General features: G+C 38.0%; 1 protein-coding gene across 1 annotated transcript in view; it reads left to right on the plus strand.

Annotated features, from left to right (window-relative positions):
- The first annotated feature begins 6495 nt into the window (after positions 1–6495).
- TMEM19 (transmembrane protein 19) overlaps positions 6496–22182 on the plus strand; it is a 24728-nt gene continuing 9041 nt past the window's right edge. Inside the window, exons 1-4 of the mRNA XM_007952461.2 lie at positions 6496–6628; positions 9124–9237; positions 19880–20017; positions 20381–20635. Coding sequence (XP_007950652.1) covers positions 6499–6628; positions 9124–9237; positions 19880–20017; positions 20381–20635 — 637 coding nt within the window. The 5' untranslated portion in view covers positions 6496–6498. The remainder of the gene's footprint in view (positions 6629–9123; positions 9238–19879; positions 20018–20380; positions 20636–22182) is intronic.

The following is a 22182-nucleotide window of genomic DNA, read 5'->3' on the forward strand; positions in this document are numbered from 1 at the left end:
ACAATTAAAAGGTTTGCCTTATTTCACTAAATTTTAATAGAATCCTTTCCTTCAAATAATAGCTTTGATCAAATCATGTAAAAATTTACTTATATAATCAAGTTATTTAATCTTAATTCAAGTTCTGACCCTACCATATGAAAGTATATTACTATATAAAAAAGTATAAATTGCTGTAACTCTTTGCTTGTTTTCCTACTATTTTTTTTAATGACATTTGCTTGGACCCTAGAAACAGTGTTCTTATAGAATTAGTACCCTTTTAATAAGGAATACCTCCCAACCACCTCAGTTTCACAAACGCAAAAAAAAAGCTTGTTTTAGTTCTCATCAGGCACTTATGACAAATACTTATGAAAATCCTTTTGAGTATGTTGTAAACCTGGTTAGTCTTTTTTCAATAAGAATTGGATGTAGCTCCTTGGAATAATCATATATGGTTTTAAATAAATAATGTAATCATCAACAAACATCCTATCCACTTTATACCACAAAACAGGTTGAGCAGATAATTTGAACATAAACTGTTTTTCCAAATAGAGATACTCATGGGCTTTACCTTCTCAAATAGAAAACAAAAGACAATTTAATTAATACAGGTTGGTTCTTATCTACAATAATACTTTAATATCTTCATGTTAGTGTTGTGTTGTGTAACACAACATAACAGAATAATACCTTAATATCTTCATAAAACCTTTAAAATCATAAAGATTATAAAGTTGTTGACATTACTTACTCTTCATTATCATTTGCCACCCTTGACTAAACTGCCACACTAATCATAAAGCAGATTTTCCTTCTCCATATCATTTTCATGTTACTGTCTTGATAACAGGAACTCTGGTGGCGTAGTGCCTAAGGTATTTGACTACTAACCAGAGGCTAGAGGTTCAAACCCACCAGCCACTCCTCAGAAGGAAGATTGGGCAATCTACTTCCATAGTGATGCTGCCTCGGAAACCGTTGAGTCAGATCCGACTCAATGGCAGTGAGTTTGGTTTTTGCTTTTGGCTTGATAACATGATCCACATCATCCCTTAATCAAATTGTTTCATTAACATGTCTACCTTCAAAACTAGTTTAATTTGTAGAGAAAACCTAAAAGGAATTTTTTAAAATCCTGTTCTGAGTTTGTTGACACATTTATCACTTTGACCCATACCATAAAACTAATCTATAGTATAATAGCACTTTGTGTTCTGCTGGACACAACACACATCCTCTGTTCATTCTATGTCTATTAAATGCTAGACACTAGAGGAACTACGGAGAACCAGCCAAAGGCTAGGAATTTGATTTAAGGATGAATATGATGCAGTTTTCTGCCCTCAAGTACTCAAGGTCTCCTGAGAGAAACAAATATTTACAATATAATATGACAGTTGTTACAAAAGAAATTTGTGTTAGGTGCACTGATATATTCAAATATCGTTGAATTGGAATTTATTGAGAATCCAATTCTAGACTTTTATATAATCTAGTACTTTTCTTTTGAAACAAAATACATTTCTTCTTGCAATGATTTAACTAAAGGAGGTGAAGGACATTGGTGCTGACATAAAAGACAGTGTTAACTTTTAATGAGTTGTAAGATATTTTTACCCTTTATATTAAACATTGAACATAGACACAAACATTTTTGCTAAAAGGAAGCATAACTATAAATTACTACTACAAAACCAACTAGTAGAGTTGATGTGAAATTTGATGTTTTGTGCAAAATAACAAACTCTAACACCGATTTTTAAAATAATTTTATTTATGTAGAATCTTACAGTTAACAGAGCTCTTTGCTATCTAACTCATTCTCTTATTCCACATTCTGTGTAGTAGATAGTGTTATATCCGATTTACAAATGAAGAAATCTTTGTTAATGTAATTTATTATTCATGCCAATATTTTCCATGTGCTATCTATAGCACATGGAATAGAAATGCCAGTAATCATTAAGTTCTGGACTGAACACATGTCTTCTGTTTCCTAATCCCATTTTCTACCCTCCACAGTATAACCCTCTGTTTAATATACAAATTATGTTATTAAAACAGGACAAATATGTGTCTCAAAAGAATAAAGATAGCAAAGATAGTCTGTGAGGTAATTGTTGATCTTTTCAGTAAACTTTATAATGCTGGTGTATTATTTCATTTCTCAATGTTAGATTACGGGTAAATTTTAATTTTGGTATAATATGGAAAGTGGTTCATCTTTATGCCAGAATGGGATTCTTTTGATATTTAGACAGTTGGAAACTTTCTAAAGTTAATACTTTTGTAATGTATATTAAACAGTTGTATATTGTGTTTACAAAAACATATTGAGTATGTTGACATTAAAAACTTTTTTCCAAGGCTATTATGATAGTGCCTTTTATTTCCAAAAATGTACATAAACTTTTGTGAGGAAATCTTCCCCTAAATTGATCCCCTAAAAGATTTCTATGGAACCCCTTCCCTAAAGTGAAGCAAACTGTAAACCAAATAAAAACATGTAAAGCCTTAAGTTGTGGTGGTTTCTTGGCCACAGTTGGCTATCCTGCAGGAGCAAGTAGTTGGACCTGTGGGGCTTGGAACTATGGTCACAGGAGACATCAAGCTCAATTGGCGTAACATACTACTCAAAAACATTGTTCTACATCCTACTTTGGTAAGTAGTAACTAGTGTCTTAAATGTTTGCAAGCAACCATCTAGGTGCAACGATGGTCTCTCCTCATCCAGAGCAAAGAAGAATGAAGAAAACCAAACACATGTGGAAACAATTAGTCCAAAGGACTGGCAGGCCAAGTGACCCTCAGCCTTATAGGACCATGAGACCAGAAGAACTAGATGGTGCCCAGCTACCACTGGCAACCACTCAGGGGGACTAGTGCAGGAGATCCTGGGTAGAGTGGGAGAACAATGTGGAACAAAATGCAAAATCATTTGAAAAAAAAAAGACTAGGTTTGCTGATCTGATAGTGCCTGTTGAGACCCCTGAAACCATTGCCCCTAGTTACCCTTCAAGTTTGGAACTGAACTCAGTCCTGTGGCTTCCAGCCAAACAACAGGCAGACATCTGGGGTGACATTTACGTCAGAGAGATACACTCCTTGGAGTGATCAATCATGGAAGAACAGAAGGGCAGTGTTAGTGCAGGGAGATAGCTGGGGGGGAGGGGGACTGGGGAGCATGGGAGGGAAGGAGACAGAAGAGGTAACTACAGGGAGGAAGTGGGAAAAGAGCTGTTACATTGTGGGGAATTGTAGTCAATATGAAACAAAATGTATGAACTGCTGTATGGAAAATAAATTTGCTCTGTAAACTTTCACCCAAATCACAATAAAAAAATATTTTAAAAATATGTAAAGCCTTAAAGAGGAATTATTTTCATTTTTTGTTGCTAAAGTTATATCCAAACTTCATTTGCACTGTTTTAAATACTAGCTCTGGTAGTATAGTGGCTAAGACACTTGCCTGCTAACCAGACGGCTGGCGGTTCAAACCCACCAGCCACTCCTCGGAAGGAAGGTTGGGCAATCCTACTTCCGTAGTGATACTGCCTTGGAAACCCAAGGAGGGGTTGCTATGAGTCAGGGCTGACTTGACGGCACATAACAACAACAACAAATACTAGTTACACAATTTAGACCAGATAGATGAAGGCTACAAAAATTTCCCTTTTAAGAACCTATCCCAATAATAATTTGAGACTGTTGTTGTTGTTGTTGTTATGTGCCGTCGAGTCGGCCCCAACTCATAGCGACCCCTCCTTGGGTTTCCGAGGCAGTATCACTACGGAAGTAGATTGCCCAACCTTCCTTCCGAGGAGTGGCTGGTGGGTTTGAACCGCCAGCCGTAAAAAGATTTATTGCAGATACGATTACCAAGGCATTGTTTTTAATAACAAAAAATATTTTTAATCATAGAGGTTTGTTTATAATACATTCATTACATAAAATACTATGTTGTTGTTGTTATGTGCCGTGGAGTCAGCCCTGACTCATAGCGACCCCTCCTTGGGTTTCCGAGGCAGTATCACTACGGAAGTAGGATTGCCCAACCTTCCTTCCGAGGAGTGGCTGGTGGGTTTGAACCGCCAGCCTTCTGGTTAGCAGTCAAGTGCCTTAGCAACTATGCTACCAGAGCTCCCTAAATACTATGCAACTATTAAAAATGAATGATTTTGTAAAACATAAGGAAAATATTTGGTATACTGTTAATTGGAAATGCACCGAAAATCATCTATAGTGTGATTCCAGTTTGGGTTTGAAGCTACCCTTATTCCAAGTCTGATTATTATTACCCATTGAAGGAATCAAACAGAACGATTAAACGCAGGCCTATACTTCCTATTCTGTACACTCATCGGATCGCTACCGTTATTAGTGGCTCTCATATGAATTCAAAATTCACTTGGAACAGTCAACTTCCTTATTATACAACTATGAATGCAGCCCCTCCCCCACTTATGATCGTCCCATTTTCTCTGACTAGCATGCATACGGGAGCTCTGGTAGCACAGTGCCTAAGGCACTTGACTGCTAACCAGAAGCCTGGCGGTTCAAACCCACCAGCCACTCCTCGAAAGGAAGATGGGGCAATATACTTCCCTGGTGATACTGCCTCGGAAACCCAAGGAGGGGTCGCTATGAGTGGGGTTCGACTCAATGGAACGTAACAACAACAACAGCATGCATAATAGCTTTCATAGTAAAAATACCCCTATATGGATTACACCTGACTGCCCAAAAGCACACGTTGAAGCCCCAATCGCAGGATCTATAGCAGTGGCCGCAATCTTCCTAAAGCTAGGTGGATACGGCATACTACGAATTTCAATTCTACAAGACCCGGTAACAGACAAAATAGCAGATCCATTCCTTACACTCTCCCTATGAGGTATGATTATAACCAGCTCAATCTGTTTAGGCCAAACAGACTTAAAATCCTTAATCGCATACTTCTCAGTCAGTCACATAGCTCTAGTTATCGTCGCCATTCTTATCCAAACTCATCAGAGATTTAAAAAGCATTCTACTATAATGCTTGACATTAAATTAAAAAAAAAAAAAAAAAAAAAATACTGCCATGGAGCCGATTCCAACTCATTGCGACCTCCATGGGGTTTACAAGACTGAATCTTTAGGGAAGTAGACTGCATCATCTTCCTCCCGCAAAGCAGCTGGTGGGTTTGAACCGCCAAACTTCAAGTTACCTAATATCTTACCCACTGCACCTCCTTTGAAGTGAACTTCTTGTTAAGTTCTGTTGAGTCAGCTCCGACTCACAGTGACCCTATGCACAGCAGAACAAAATACTGCTTAGTCATGGGCCACCCTCACAATCCTTGCTATACTGGAGCCCATCGTTGCAGCCACCATGTCAATCCCTCTTGTGGGTATTCCCCTTTTTTTCCTGACCCTCCACTTTACCAAGCAAGCATGATATCCTTCTCCAGGGAAAGGTCTCTTCTGACCAATGACCCAAGTAGGTGAAAGAAGTCTGAAACTTTGTTGTTTGTTGTTATGTGCCCTCGAGTGGAATCCGAATCATAGCGACCCCTCCTTGGGTTTCCGAGGCAGTATCACTACCAAGTAGATTGCCCAACCAACCTTCCGAGGAGTGGCTGGTGGGTTTCAACCGAGAGCCTTCAGGTTAGCAGTCAGATGCATTAGGCACTACGAAACTTACTGGATCTAAATTCACTTGCATCTATTCTATTACTACCCTGATGGTAGTTTCATTTTTGGGCGTTTGGGTATATTCCAAAACACAAAGACCTAAGCTTTTTGATGTCTGTATCATGAGAAGCATTACGAAACCACCATGCCTAGGATCTCGCCAGCCCTCAATGGCGTCACCCTTGCGTGTCCCCTGGGCTCCCCCGCCCACAGAGCTGCTCTTAAAGTGCTCACGTGAGCAAGGCTACGTCCCCTGGCTTCGGAGTGGCCGGCATCGGCGCATGCGCGCAGTCAGGGGACGCGAAGTGCCAGAGGCAGAGGGTGAGGCACCGGCTGAGCTCTTGGGGTATCGCCGCTAGCCGACTGGACTTGGACTCTGAGGCGGAGCTCTGCCAAACCTGGATCGCTACTCAAACTCTCCGAGGCTCGGGCCCTGCACCCTACCCCTTTGCGGCGGCTACTCGCCCCCGTCCGAGTGGGAGGACTCGGGGCGCTGAACAGGCGTCCTGGTGCTTACTGGGCCAGCGGATTGGCTACCTCCTCTTTCCTTTTTACCTTCCTGACCTCGGAGTTCAGGTGTAAAGTGACCGGCGATTCTGAGTAGACCTTCGCGCTCTTTGAGGATGCACTTTGCTTTTACAGTAAGGCGTTAACCTTGCCGTAGGAGTTCGAGCTCCCCACCAGCAGCAGTTTCCGGAAATAGTTTCGTTTTATATTATGTGTATATATATTCTTTTTGTATCGGTGGAAGATGTTACCATTTGTGTTCACCTCGAAACCAGTGTTTTGCTGGCAACTTAAATGACTTTTTCTCAGAAAGGCTATATATTTTCCATGACAGATCTGGACGACAATATATGCAAAGGATATATAAAGATGATAACAAATATAGTAATATTGAGCCTGATTGTTTCCATTTCTTTAGTTTTCTGGATTATGTCTATGACTGCAAGTACCTATTATGGTGAGTATGAATGTTCCGAGTTGTTTTTCTGTGGTGTGATCAGTGGAATTTAAGATTATATCGTTGTGAAATCTAAAACGCATATCTTCTGAATAGTTATGAATGGTTGTTTTTACGTAACTTCCATAACCTGAATTTAATTTACTGATTGAATTTAATTTGCTGACATGAAAATATATAGAGCCTTGAAGGTTTTAAAGTCTTTAATAATTGTTTGTTGTGATTATACTAGTTATATCTACTTCAGAATATATCTTTCCATTTTATATAATTATTACATCTGTCTTGGTGTAAAGATAAATCAGGTGAAAATGTAAAGCAAATACTGTGATACTTTCCATTTGGAAAAAGATTATTAGCAAATAAATTTGTCAGCTTCATGTGTCCTGTAAAAATAACAGATGGAATCATGTCATTTGAGATTTGGAGGATTTGTCTGCCATCTGGTAATGTCAAAAGAACAACTTCTTTTGAATCCTGAAGTTGCTTGGCATAAATATAAGGTACTTGGGCTCAGTTCATTAAAGTTTTGAAGCTGCTTTACAACATAAACATGCCTTGACCCAAACTTCCTTGGGACTCAGTTCCTTTTTTTGTGAACTGAGAAATATTCTGTTATTATAGGGATAAAAAAACAGAATATTGCTCAGTTCACAAAAAAAGGAAAAGGTGAAAAGAAGAGTGAGAAAGTGAACTCTTATAAGTGTTGGCCATTTCAAATTTTAGTCTATTTGCAAACAGACATACACATAATCAGATGGGTGTTCTCCAAATGTAGAAGTCCTCAGGGCTGTTCATTCAAAATGATTCAAGAAGAAGATTCTTATTGAATAGAATAAAGCAGAATTTATAAATTTAAGTGTCTCTCTGGGTTGGGCACATAATCCAAATGAATGAAGTTGTCCAGGTCTTTGAATATGAAACGCACAGGAATAGTTTTCATCTCCAGAAATAGTATTTTCCCATATTTGTTGAACATCTGGCTAGTTGTCTTTCGTTTTCCCATTTTTGCAAGAAAGGTACGCACAAGCAATAGCTCATGTTTTCTTTACTATAAAGAAACCAAAGGAGCTCTGGTGGTACAGTGGTTAAAGCATTTGGCTGCTAACCAGAATGTTGATGGTTCAAACCCACCAGTTGCTCTGTGGAAGAAAGACAGGCAGTCTGCTTCCATAAAAATTTACAGCTTTTGAAACCCTATTGGGCAGCTTTGCCCTGTCCTGTAGGGTCACTATGATGCAGAATTGGATGAAGTTTTTTTCTGGGTTTTATCTATATATGTATGTATGTGTGTGTGTATGTATATGTGTGTGTGTGTGTGTGTGTGTGTATAAAGGGAGCTCTGGTAGCATAGTGCCTTAGGCACTTGACTGTTAACCAGAAGGCAGGCGGTTCAAATCCTCCAGCCACTACCTTGGAAGAAAGATTGAGCAATCTACTTCCATAGTGATACTGCCTCGGATACCCAAGGAGGGGTCACTATGAGTCGGGTCTGACTCGACGGCCCACAACAACAACATATATGTATAAACCATTCAGCTGCTGCTATTGGAGCTTGCTGGAAGTGGTGGAAACATTGAATGGGAAAGCCATGGGCTCTCTAAAGGAGGTGGCCTCTTTTCACGTTGAGTCAATTCTGCTATGTGGGCCAGAACTTCCCACTTTTAACACAGAGGCCAATAATCTAGATTTTTATGTGAAATCTATGCTTTAAATATTAGCTGAAATTGTTTGAAAACATTGTGCTAGCCAAAGAAAACATCTGTTATCTGAATGCAACCTTTGGAAAAAAATTAGTTGTTTATCAGTTGTATGCTATTACTGCTACTACACACTGCCTTCAAGTCAGATCCCACTCATAGTGACCCCTCCTTGGATTTCCGAAGCAATATCACTAGGGAAGTAGATTGCCCAACATTCCTTCAGAGTGGCTGGTGGGTTTGAACCGCCATCCTTCTGGTTAGGAGTTAAATGCCTTAGGCACTATGCCACCAGAGCTCCTAATCAGTTGTATAGTCTATGAGAATGATACATGGGTTTTTTGTTTTGTTTTGTTTGATTTTTCAATCTTTTCAAAAGGCAGAAAGAGGAAGAATTAGATCTTGTTAGGAAAGGAATCTGTTCTATGTGGTTTTGACACTTAATGTGTACCTCCTTTAAAAAACATGTGGAACTAGAGATTCGCATCAAATTCTCAAACATATATGAAATACCCACTATTACATATGGCTGTAAATGGTTCTCAAAACTTGGGCAATACGCATATAGCCATTTTAGTAATGTAAGTAAGTAAGTAATATATATATAGCCAGTAAGATGAGCCCTTTGAAAATATACAGGTCTCAATGTAAATATTTTACTCTGGTTACTTCATCTCTGTTTCTTAAACAAATTATGATAGTATTTTTATTCAGAGTGTAGTTATCAAAACTTAATGCCAAAGCTGAGCTATGTAGGCTTCATAAAATTTGTGCTATTCCTTTGTAATTTTTCAGGTAACTTACGGCCTATTTCTCCTTGGCGCTGGCTGTTTTCTGTTGTTGTTCCTGTTTTGATCGTCTCTAATGGCTTTAAAAAGAAAAGTCTAGACCACAGTGGGGCTTTAGGAGGTATGTCTTTATTTTGAATGTTTAAACTAGTCATATAATAAGTGCCTGTTTATTTAAACTCAAGTTTTTGAAATTCTGAGTACTTTATATAAAACTACAAATTACAATGTTCTATATTTTAAACAAAAAGAGCTCTGGTGGCGTAGTGGTTGAAGCATTTGGCTGCTAACCAAAAGGTCCATGGTTTGAACCCACTAGCCACTTCATGGGAGAAAGATGAGGCAGTCTGATTCCATAAAGATTTACAGCTTTGGAAACGCTATGGGGCAGTTCTACTCTGTCCTGTAGGGTCAAGATAAGTCAGAATCGACTCAATGACAGTGGGAGTTCTTTTTTTTATACTTTAAACAATGATAAAGTTCTACATTGTTCAGCATTACTGCTCTATAAAAACTGCAGAAATGAGCATACCTTTTTCTTTTATTGTGTACGTGCAAATTTAACTTTATAATTGATTTCAAGTTGGTTAACAGCATAGACTTTGGAGGACCTAGACTGTTTGCTCCTTTAGTTGGATCAATTGATAATCTGCTAACAAAAACAGTGGAACACACCTCCTTAGTGTAAATAGGGGAGCAGTTGAAAGGAGTAACTTTTGAACATTGCTATTGGTAACTTCAGGCTGGACAGTCCAAATTGAGTGTTCTAGACTAATTTTTCAGAACTGAATTGGGGACAGTATTGTTATTCTTTTAGGAAATACTTATTGATTTTTTAATATCTGTCACTGTTCTAGAAACTGGAGGTATAGCTAGGAACAAAAAGGACAAGGTTTCAGTTCTCATGGAACTTTCTTTAGGGCAGATAACAAATCAAATATGTAATGCTTTTCAAATAGTGATGGAAGTTAGGAGAAAAGTTAAAGATTAAATAATATGTGTAGTTAGGGGTGCAGGACATTCTTTCATTGATAGAGTTAGGGGTAACCTTTCTCTCTAAGGAGGTCATTTTGAGCTGAGACCTGAAAAAGCCAGCATTGAGAAGATATGACAGAAACATGTTCCAAGTTAACAGAAGGAAAAAATGCAAAAGGCTTGCCCAGGGTTGAGAATAAGGCTCAGTTGACTAGAAAATATAGTGAAACCTATGACAGCCAGAACTTGGCAGGACTGCCTTGTTTTTCCAGGTCTCACAAATTTTCTGCCTTTGACAGGGTGCAAATCTTTCCACTTTTCTGTCACTCTCTATTAATGGAAAATATTTGAGTTCTTCTGCTCTGACACATTTCTGCCTTACACAGGTTTTGGCTTTCACAGATTATACTGTGGTAAGAAAAGGAAAAACTTTGAGAGATCAAGGTGAAGAAATAAAATTAATAAAAAATATAGTTGTCACCTCAACTATTCAGTAAGCTTCTTGAAGGTATATCATGTTCTCTTTTTATTGTTGGCTGCTAATCAAAAGAAAAATTTTCAAAAGAAAGTTAAACAGATAATACTGGAGATGCACAATACACTAGATTTAATGCTGCCACCTATGGAGTTGAAGCATCATACACTGTTATATGGTAAACTTTTTAAATAGAAAGTATAATACATACATAATATGGTAACATAGGTATTTATTATGACTATCAAGACTTATGTATTATTGTTAATATATGTGCTGTGGCATTATATGCCTGCTAGCATAATTGCTTTGTATACAAGAGACATGAGATACATGTGTTGCATGTGGAAAGCTGCTGCGTTCACTGCATCCCATTCTCTGATCAAGGTTTCTTAATTCTCTTTTAACCTTATGGGACCACGGACATATATGTGGTCAGACATTTTCCAAACAGATATTATGCAGCACATGGTTGTACTTGGTTTTGTTATATGTTAATTGTAAAGTTAACTCTCAGAAGACATTTTTCACTATTTCAAGTTTGTGGATGACACTTCACTGGGAACAGCTTAAACCACACAGATGTTCAAAACGAATTCTACAGTTCCCATAGCATCACCTTATTGACTCTTAACATGTAAGCTCATCCTTAAAGTTAAGCTCAGAAATTACCTCCTATGAATCTCTCTCAAACTTCAGAAGAAAGGCCTGGTGGTCTGCTTCTGAAAGGTAACAGCCTTCAGAACTCTACTCTGCACACATGAGGTCGCCATAAGTCAGGATCAACTCAACAGCAACTGATTTTTTTTTTGGTACAGAGATAGAAAGTAGATTAGTGGCTGCGTAAGGCCATAGTGGTTGAGGGGAAATGAGTAACTGCAAATGGGTACAGGGTTTCTTTTTGACTAATGAAAATGTATTGAAGTTGCTTGTGGTAATGGTTGCACAATTCTGTGAATATACTGAAAAACCATTGAATTATATATTTTAAATAGATGAATTGTGTAGTATGTAAATTATATCTCAATTAAGTTCTTTAAAAAAAAAAAAAAAAGTAATAAGGATCCATGAAGGTTCTTGTGTTAAGAGCAACCTGATAAAATGGTGTTTTTAAAAAATATCTCATTGACAGCCACAGGAAAAGAGGAGAGGAATCTGAGGTAGGAAGATTAGTAAGACTGTTACTGCAGTCATCTAAATTATGGGCTCCATAGACCTAGACTGTATTTATACAATGAACATGAAGAAGAAAAGCTGAATCTGAGAGAAATTTCTAAGAAGGCGTAAGATATAAGAGATAAAGAGAGGGAAGGTGACAGTGTTAATAACTGAGTAACTGCAACATACCGGAAGGGATAGGTTCTTAGATTGGTGTGAGTGATACCAGGCATGAGTAGAGAAGGTCAGGACCAAACTCTGATAACTGCTGCTATTCACTGTACCTATTTATCTTGTCTATCGTCTGTCTCCTTCAGTAGAATGTAAATACCAGCAGTCTGGGATCTTGTCTGCTTTGTTTACTGCGGTTTTCCAGCACATAAACAGCCAGGCACACAGTCATATTCAGATTTAAATGAGTTGAATGAATAAGCATCCATGAAGTGCCATGCTTAGGAATTTGTACTTTTTCTTGTAGATCAAAATGAGCCTTTTCAACCTGATTTTTAGGTTTATTATCTTTTCCTTACCCTTTCCTTCTGTACCCACAAAACAAAACTCTATTCTTGCTGATTCCCCTTCTCTTTTTAGAGTAAACATGAACTTCTTAGAACAGGTCCATATCACACCCTTCTAGCTTCATCTCCCCAATATGTCTCTATAAACCTGATGTGCTAGCCATGCCAGACCTTTTCCCTAGAATATACCTGTGTCTTCCCACTTGCATGACTTGACATGTATGTTTTCTCAACCTAAAGTGCACTTTTCTCTTTCTTTATTTGTGGAAATCCTATTTAGCCTTCAAAGGCTACCAATTCCTATGAGTAGGAATAAATCATTCCTTCCTAGTACATGTTCTCATAGTTCTTGGCTTCTACTGCAATCATATCATCTGTTTATTTTCTTATATTAATTGTTTACATGTCTCCTCAACTATATAGTAAGCTTCTTGAAGGCAGATAGTGTTCTCTTTCATTTCTTTATTCTCCATAGTACTTGACACAGCTCTGTGGGTAATAGGTTGAATGAATTAATTAATCAGAGAAGTCAGATGACTGAGCTTAAGAGAGTATTATTTTAAAAAACATATGAAATATTTCAACCATTTATTAAAGAAGAGAGAATGGTGCCATGAACTCCCACATACCCATCAACCAGCTTCAACAAATATCAGTCTTATACTTGTCAATTTTGTTTCATCTGTTCCTCTCCATTCTTCCTTCTTTCCCAATATCCGTATATATATATATATATATATATATATATTTGTCAAATTGGAAAATAAAAGCAGGAAAGAAAATATTTGGATTCCTTAAATTTGAGTAAGGATATCCATGGCAAAAAATTGTCATATTGCCTTCTGACACCTGTCTTAGAGTAGAGGAGGGAGAAGCAGTAGTGTACCTGCAGAGGTAGCAGTACCAGGCTCTGCCTGCTAAAGGAGTCTATCCCTGTTAACTCCCTTGGTGTTAACCTCACAGTGCCTGGATAGGAAGTATGCCAAAGTATGCAAGACTCTTAACCTGTCTATCCCAAAGCCTATCCCAGAACAATACTTACTCAGCTTCTGGTAGTACTTGAAGAGTCCCCAGGAATAAAGTACACATTTTTCTCTTTTTGGTTTATAATCTGCTGCTTCTCAGGAAGGCTATTTTGATTTTAATCTCTTTCTCCTGTTCTGAACAATTGAGTGCCCAGGGCTGAAAACAAGAAGAGACATTAGTTAAATCCTTAGTCTCTAGCATACCTAGGTCCTCTTGCAAAGTGTCGTGGGTAAGTTCTTGATCATTGGGTCAAGTAGGTAGGAGCACTTTAGATTGGAATAAAGTTTCATATAGACAGGCAGAACAGCATAGTACAAAGTGTAGACTCTTGGAGCCACACTTCCCATTCTTGATTCTGGGCTTGCCACTGGTCAGGTTCTGTGACCTTGAGCAAGTTTCTTAACCTTCCTGGCCTGTGTAATAGGAATAATAATAGTATCTACCTCATAAATTATCATGATTGTTTTCCTACTACTGTTTGTAATTTGTAAAGCACTATGTAAGTGATTTGTTCCAAGGACATTTTTTTTTTATTTATTGAATTTGTTCTTTTTATCATGTGAATGTGGACACTTTGTCATCAAGTCTTAGGCTTGGCAAGTTTAAATTTAATTTTACTTCTTAAGGCCATTAGGTTTAGTTAGTGGTTTACCTTTTTTTTTTTTTTTCATTCATTCAGCAAATATTTAGTGAGAGTCTTCTGCATGCCAGACACTGTTCAGGGCACAGGACTTAACAGTGAACAAAAATGGATAAAAATCCCACTGTCAGAGTTTACATTACTAGTCAAGAGAGACAAATGATAAATAGGATGGTTGTGGCATCTGATCTTCAGAAGGAGATGTTGTAAGTGATGGAAGAACACAGCAAGATGGGGTGTTGCTAGGAAAGACCAGCCGGTTGTGCTCTGTGTGGTTTTCCAAGGATGGCATTATCCCTGTTCCCCATTATTGAGGTTTGGTGTTCAGTCCTTCTGAGTAGAACCTCTGTACCTAGAGCTGATCAGAGCCAACAAAACTGGATAACACTCCTTACTGTCATAAGAGTCTGACCTATGAGCCAGAATGCCATTTTCTTCATCTGAAAAATGTAGAACTACCAGGTAAACCAGAATAAAAACATCACTGTCCAGGCATGTCCTATTCTTGTAGTCATGCCAGTTGAGAAGCCAGATTATAATTAGAAGGTTACTTTGTTAGAACAGAGTCTGAGAAACAGTAATGAAAGTCCACAGGTCAAAGTGTCCCCTCCTTTGGACAGTGCTGGACAAGTCTGCCAATCTTTGATATTTTTGGTGCCTTCACTTTCTACATTTTAAATTAACCAACCTACTTTGGATTCCCATAGTTTTTCTCTAGGCAGATGAAACAAGAGATTAGATTTGACTAATTGAAAAAAGTGTCTCTCAGAGATGGCACAGTGCCTCAGGCATTTGACTGCTAACCAGAAGATTGGCACTTCAAACCCACCAGCCACTCCACAGAAGAAAGACCTAGAAGTCTACTTCTATAAAGATTTACCACCTCCGAAACCCAGTGGGTGTCACTATGAATTGAAGTTGACTCGGTGGCAGTGGGTTTTTGGTTTGGAATCTCAGTTGGAATTTTGGATGTAAGTCTACCCCCAAATTAGGGATGTTTGTAGACAGGTGTTACTCCACCAGATAGCTAATCACATCTGTTAGGTATGGAATTACCAGTTTGCAGCTCAGAAAGCATCCATAATCCTTAAGTCTTCCAGTTCTTCGGAAGCATCCTATTGTAGTGTCCATGAATCTCTTATCAGTGATACTTAGAGATTAACAGTGGACTGGAGGGTCGTATAGACATGAACAGAGACGGAAGTTACTAATATATAAGAGTTCACACCTAACTGGGAGTTGCCAAAAATTCCAAGGTATTTTTAGACTACATGAAAGAAACCATTCCTTCAAAGCACACTGCCTTCAACTTATTTCCTTATTCTGACCATCATCAACATTAATATTGATCATGTGGTATTTTAAGATGGTCAAACCAAAAAGGATGTAGATATCTTTTGTAGCATTTCAGTGGAAGTTATTCTTTGAGGGCCACCCTATTTTGGGTTTATTTAAAGGCAGTAGAACAAATTGTTTCATGACTATCCTTAGAGAAGAGGTAGAAGTGGTAAGGAGAGAGGGATGAGACATTGACTTTATTTTGTATATTTCCATATTTTTTTACTTCCCCTACAGAGGTCATATTTATAATATTTTTTAAAACCAGTTGAAAAACTTTAAAGATTAGATAACAATAATATTTATGCTGCTGTTGTTGAGCTTTTGACACTGCAACTGCAAGTATCAGTAATATTTACCAACATTTATTAAAGGCCACTCTGTGGGGTTGCCGTGAGTTGGCCTCTACTCAACAGCAGTTGATACTGGTTACATGCTAGGTAATATAATAAATCATTCATGTAAATTACCTCATTTAACTTTTCACAGCAAGCCAATATATTTTACCAAGCAGAAACTGGGGCATAAGGTTAGGTAATGTAAAAAGAGCCTGTGGGTGGCATCCTCCAACCTCCTCTTAACTTCATGAAGGGGAAACAGAATTGGTATCAGCAACAACAGCCCAACACTGATTCCTATGAATAAGAGGTCAGACATGCTGCCACCCTCCAACCTTTTTACCAATTCTGACACCAATCATCCTTCCCAGGGCACTCTTTACTTCTCTGCTGGGTTTGATAATTTGTTGCAATGGCCACACAGAACTCATAGACAATTATGGGGTTTATTAGGAAAGTAACAGGTTGCAACTCAGGTTCAGGAATGCTCAGGATACAATGCTTCATATCAAGACAGCCTCCCCTCTGCCATGCCCATAGACACGCTTTTTTTTGGCTCTCAGTCTCTCGGCTTGCACTCTGCCATGCTTGAGCAAGTGTTACAAAGCTCTTTTTTTAAAAAAAATTTTTATTGTGATTTGGATGAAGATTTACAGAGCAAATTAACTTTCCATACAGCAGTTCACATATACTTACAAAGCTCTTTTTAGCTCTGCTGATAGCTGCACCCCACTCCAACAGCAAGCCTCCTGCCCAAAGGCACTCAGCTTTGTCGCTCTGCAGGCCAGCAAGCCTGCCACTTCTGTCTCATGCCAGTCTCTTGGTAGTGCTGCCTCTGTTGCCATCATCTCTCTGCTGTCATCTCAGTGCATGACTCTTGGGTCCAAGGACATGCTTCACTCCCAGCTCTTCTCTGGAATGGCTCATTTTAAGGCTAGCAAGATGGCAAAACTGACCAGTGCCACATTAGGATTCCCCACAAAGATGCTGTGTACCTTATTTACATGACTAACAAGCTAGCCAATCCCCTTGCTAGGCCACAAAGCACCTCACATTTACATAGTTTCATCCAGTCATCTGGTGGGAGTCACTAAGACCTTGGCTAGAAAAGCCACAGTTAAGTAATTCACTGTACCACAGGTAATTTACAGAGGTAGTGGAGGAGCTAAGGTTTGAACTCCCCACTCTTCAGCTTCAGAGGTGAAGCACTTTATTATTGCTTCTATACCACATTGCCATAGCTGCAGCAGTAGGCTCAAATACACCAACTGTTGTGAGGATGGCAAAGGACTGAGCGTCTTATTCTGTTGTATATAAGGTCCCTATGAGTTGAGCTAATGTGACTTGTCGCTGTGGTTGACAACAGCTAACAACTGCATTACCCTGTTTCTAGCGATCTCAGTTAAAATGTACTAAACTTGAGTAAAACGTCAGCCGGGCTTACTCAACAGCTGTGTGGGGATAATTGTGGTACTTGAACTTGAGCTAGACAATGGAGAAAGTTATTAAAGAAATGGGAACCTGGTCCCCTGTTTTATTTTTTAATAGTTTATAGTTGGAAATAAAGGGGAGCCCTGGTGGCAGCGTGGTTAAAGCTCAGCTGCAACTAAAAGTCAGTGGCTCAAACCCACTAGCTGCTCCACAGGAGAAAGATGTGACAATCCGCTTCTATAAAGTAAATGGGGTAAAATGTTAATGACAGGTGAATCTGCATGAAAGGTATACCAGTATACTTTTCACTATTTTTATTATTGTGACTCTTTTATAAGTTTGAAATTTTTCCCAAATAAAAAACTGAATTTTTTTAGTTAGCTTGGTGAGCATAAAGTCAGAATAAGAAGAATTAACTAGATAAATCTAATGGCCAGAGACATTAAAAACTCTGTCTACAATAAGTTTATATTTGATAAGTAAATCAATTACTAGAATTGACTGGTTAAGCTACCTTTACCATTGGACCATGCTGAAGACATAATGACAAATTCAGTTTCTGAAATGCCCATTTTATTGTTGCTATTCAGATTATCTCCATCTGTTAGCACATTTTTTGTTGAAACCGAGTATCTTTCTTCAAATTGAGTATCATAAAACTGGTTCAGTTTAAAAGTGTTCTTGGGGACAGGTCTGACTTCCTGGGGCTACCTTAACTGAATTCTGTATGTTTCTAGTAGTTGTCCTAATTATCTAGGGCTGCTGTAACAGATGCCACAGCTGGATAGCTTTGACAAACAAATTTATTTCCTCACAGTTTAGGAGGATAGAAGTCCAAATTCGGGATGGCAGCTTGAAAGGAAGGCTTTCTCTGTCAGCTCTGGGGAAATTCCGTGGCTCCTTGTGATCTTCGTGTTACATGGCATCTGTCTTCTCCCATCTCTGCTCTTCTTGCTTGTTTAATCTCTTTTATATTTCAGAAAAGTTTGACTGAAGATACCTTATACTAATCCTGTCTCATTGGCATAGTAAAGGCAACCCATTCCCAAATGGTATTATATTCATAGGCAAAGAGGTTAGGCTTTATAACACATTTTGAGGGGACACAATTCAGTCCATAACAGTGGTCAAATACTGTTACCTCTTTTGTTTTGCATCATATTTTATAGTAGTTGGGAGCTCTGGTGGCATAGTGCCTAAGGCATTTGACTGCTAACCAGAAGGCTGGCAGTTCAAACCCACTAGCCACTCCTTGGAAGGACGATTGGACAATCTACTGCCTCAGAAACCCAAGGAGGAGTTGCTGTGAGTCGAGTCAACTCAACAGCAGTGAGTCTGGTCTGGTTATGTTGTTGTTATGTGCCGTCGAGTCGGACCCGACTCATAGCGACCCCTCCTTGGGTTTCCAAGGCAGTATCACTATGGAAGTAGATTGCCCCATCTTCCTTTCGAGGAGTGGCTGGTGGGTGTGAACTGCCAGCCTTCTGGTTAGCAGTCAAGTGCCTTAGCCACTATGCTACCAGAGCTCCCGGTCTGGTTATAGTAAATGGCTATTTTTACTCATTATATTTTGTGGTAATTCACTTTTGTAGGATTAACTAATCATTGTGATAGGGATGAGGGTAATTTGCTACCTCTACCACTAAATTCTGCTCACAAGAACGTTTTTGAAATTTTATAACAAAAGGCCTTTTTAGCCCATTCTAGCACATTTGTGTATTTTTCTTTTAGAATTGTATAGAGAGAAGCTTTAGATTTATACTTTCTTAACTCACAGCAAGTTCTCTTCAGTCTCAAGCATTGTCAGCTGATTCCGTATTTGATTTTAATTGCCTCATTACACATTGCTGTGATATCAAGAGAACATCTTTTCCTTTGCAACTTTCATCTCATGAAATTTAAACTTCACTTTTCTTTGTTTTCCTGATAGAAGTACAGGTTTTATAAGCTTTTCTTGAAGTTGGTCCCTCTTTGAAAAACAAGGTATCCCCTTGTTTCTTCTTTGTTTGCCAAAATAAAACCTAGAGAGAATATCTAAAATTACATTCACTGAACATAGTCCATTTGTAGTTCCACATCAAAGAACATGAACTAATTCAGGAGTATTTTCATGGATTTTATGCAGAAAATCCTAGCTAAGAACTATCCTATCACACTCACATAATTTGTGAAAGTTCTCTGAGAAACATGAAAAACTTACCCTGTTTTGAATATCCTTTATAAACTAGTAGGGGGAAAATCCCAAGCTAGGGGGGGAAATGTGAAAAATAGGAACTGACAGACTGTAATCTCACCTCCACAGAGATAACCACAGTTAATTTAGAAATTCTTCAAAACTAACAACCTACCCAAACAAATATATAATGTGCAATACTGTTTAATAAAAATAAGCTCACTCCTATGCATACGTTCTGCTACTTGATTATTCAAAGTTTGTCTAAAATAATATCTTATATTCATATAGTGTAGTTTGTTTGAAAGCAAAAAATGAAAACCCACTGCCATCAAGTCCATTCTGATTCACAATGGCCCTATAGGACAGAGTAAAACTGCCTCTTCTTTCTCCCTCCGAGCAGCTGGTAAGTTTGAACTGCCAGTCTTTTGGTTAGCAGACAAATGCTTAGCCACTCCACCGCCAGAGCTCCTTAAAGAACAAAGATGATAAAAAATACATGTCTCAGTGTAATCAAAATGACATTCAGGTAGTGCTTGGTAAAATGTTGATAAAAATGTAAAGATATTAGCAATGTACATTTCAGGTTATAATAGTAAAAACAATTCTTAAAAATTCCATTATGTTTTCACCTCATTCAGGTATAGACTAAGACTGATTCTTTGTATGCATATTTATATGTTTCTTTCAGGGTTAATAGTTGGATTTATCCTAACCATTGCAAATTTCAGCTTTTTTACCTCTTTGCTGATGTTTTTCCTATCTTCTTCAAAACTCACCAAATGGAAGGGAGAAACAAAGAAACGGCTAGATTCAGAGTATAAAGAAGGTAAAATGAATTATGTGATATTACTTGAAATATTAAGCTTTGTTTCACCCTAACACAAAAGTGTTGATTATAAAGTCTTTAGACAGTTGAAACAGATACATTTTTAATGAAAAGCATATTAAGTATTAGCCTAATACAATTTTTTACCACATAATGAGTAACAGCAGAATTTTGTAAGCCTATCATTAGTTATTTCTGATTTATTAATAATACTATGTGTGGACAAAGGTAGCAAACCATTTGTAATCATTTTTTATTTTAGTTATTTTTCTTAAGTTTTAAAGCGTAAGTTCCTATAAGTGCATGATTTTCCTTATGAGAAGAAAACATTGTTTGGCTTTTTGTCTGCTTGTTGGTTTCCAGGTGGGCAGAGGAATTGGGTTCAGGTATTCTGTAATGGAGCTGTGCCCACAGAGCTGGCCCTGCTGTACATGATAGAAAATGGCCCTGGGGAAATCCCAATCGACTTTTCCAAGCAGTATAGTGCTTCTTGGATGTGTCTGTCTCTCTTAGCTGCACTGGCCTGTTCTGCTGGAGACACATGGGCTTCAGAAGTTGGTACTGTTCTGAGTAAAAGCCCACCAAGGCTAATAACAACCTGGGAGAAAGTTCCAGTTGGTAAGTCCTGATTTGAGTTCCTTGAAAAAACAAAAAGTGTGTTGATTTCTTGTGTGTCTTATTTAGGAGCCTTCTAAAAAATTTCAGTTGAACTCCATAACTGGAATACTTTAAAGGCTATTAAATTGATAATATTTGCAAGAAATGTCAGCAAGTCCTAGATAAACAATATGGGAACATAGAGATAACACATGAACATATTAATGGGGAAGGGAAAGAAAGTGAGTAATTAAGTATTTCTTGAGGTCCTGTTATGTGCTTAGTGCTTTAACATAGCTGTCATTTCCCCATTATCATAATCATCTTCCACTCTGACTATTGTTACTATTACTACTTTTACTGGTACTAGTACTTCACCATCATCATTATAACACCTAACATACTTTGAACATCTACTATATGCAAAGCGTTGTCGTAACCACTTTACATAGATTAACATTTAGTACTCATAACCATCATAGGAGTTGGTTCTATTGTTATTACCATCTTACAGACAAGGAAACTAAGGCACAGAGAAGTAAGAAATTTAACCACACACAGCTTGGAAATAGTAGAACTAAGCTCAAAAGCGAGGCATTTTGTCTCCACTGCACTGTGCCACTTCAGTGCTTAGAATGTCAGGAGTCACTGTGGAGAAAAGACTGTTTTCTAAGTAAGCCATGGTCCTTGGATTGTATTAAAGAGAACCCTTTCTTTAAGTTAGTCTTGAACTAAAAGAGAGCTGAGGTGGCAATCTTAAAATCAGACAAAGTAGACTTTAAGTCAAAATCTGTCAGAAGAAATAAAAGTGGACATTATATAATGATAAAATTGTCAAATATATTTAACAATCATAAATATATGTGCACCTAACATTAGGGCACCTAAGTATATAAAGCAAACACCGATAGAACTGAAGAGAGAAATACTACAACAATAATAATTGGAGACTTCACTACACCACTTTCAATATTGGACAGAACATCAACAAAGATCGACAAGGAAACAGAGAACATGATTAACACTACAAACCAACTAGACTTAGCAGGCATTGGAATATTCCACCAAAAAACAGCACAATATACATTTTACTCCACTCACATGGATCACTTTCCAGCATAAACCACAAGTTAGGTCACAAAACAAGTCTTGATAAATTGAAAAAGATTGAAACCATGCCAAGTATTTTCTTTGACCACGACAGAGTGAAGCTACACATCAATAACAGAAAAAAAAGCCTGGAAAATAATACAAGCATATTGAAATTAAACAACACATTATTGAACTACTTGGTTCAAGGAAACAATTACAAATTTCTTAAAGTCACAGAAAAATGCAAGTACAACATACTAAAACTTATGGGACACTGCCAAAGTAATACTTGGAGGGAAACTTAGAGCAATAAATGCCTACCTAAAAAAAAGATGAGAGAGTCTTTTTGTTGTTGTTGTGTGCCGATGGGAGCTCTGATACCATAGTGGCTAAGGCACTTGACTGCTCACCAGATGGCTGGTGGTTCAAACCCATCAGCCACTCCTCGGAAGGAAGGTTGGGCAATCCTACTTCCA

Source organism: Orycteropus afer, unplaced genomic scaffold (genome assembly GCF_000298275.1).
Source record: "Orycteropus afer afer isolate SDZICR_OR568_19922 unplaced genomic scaffold, OryAfe1.0 scaffold00339, whole genome shotgun sequence".
In the NCBI taxonomy this organism is placed as follows: Eukaryota; Metazoa; Chordata; class Mammalia; order Tubulidentata; family Orycteropodidae; genus Orycteropus; species Orycteropus afer.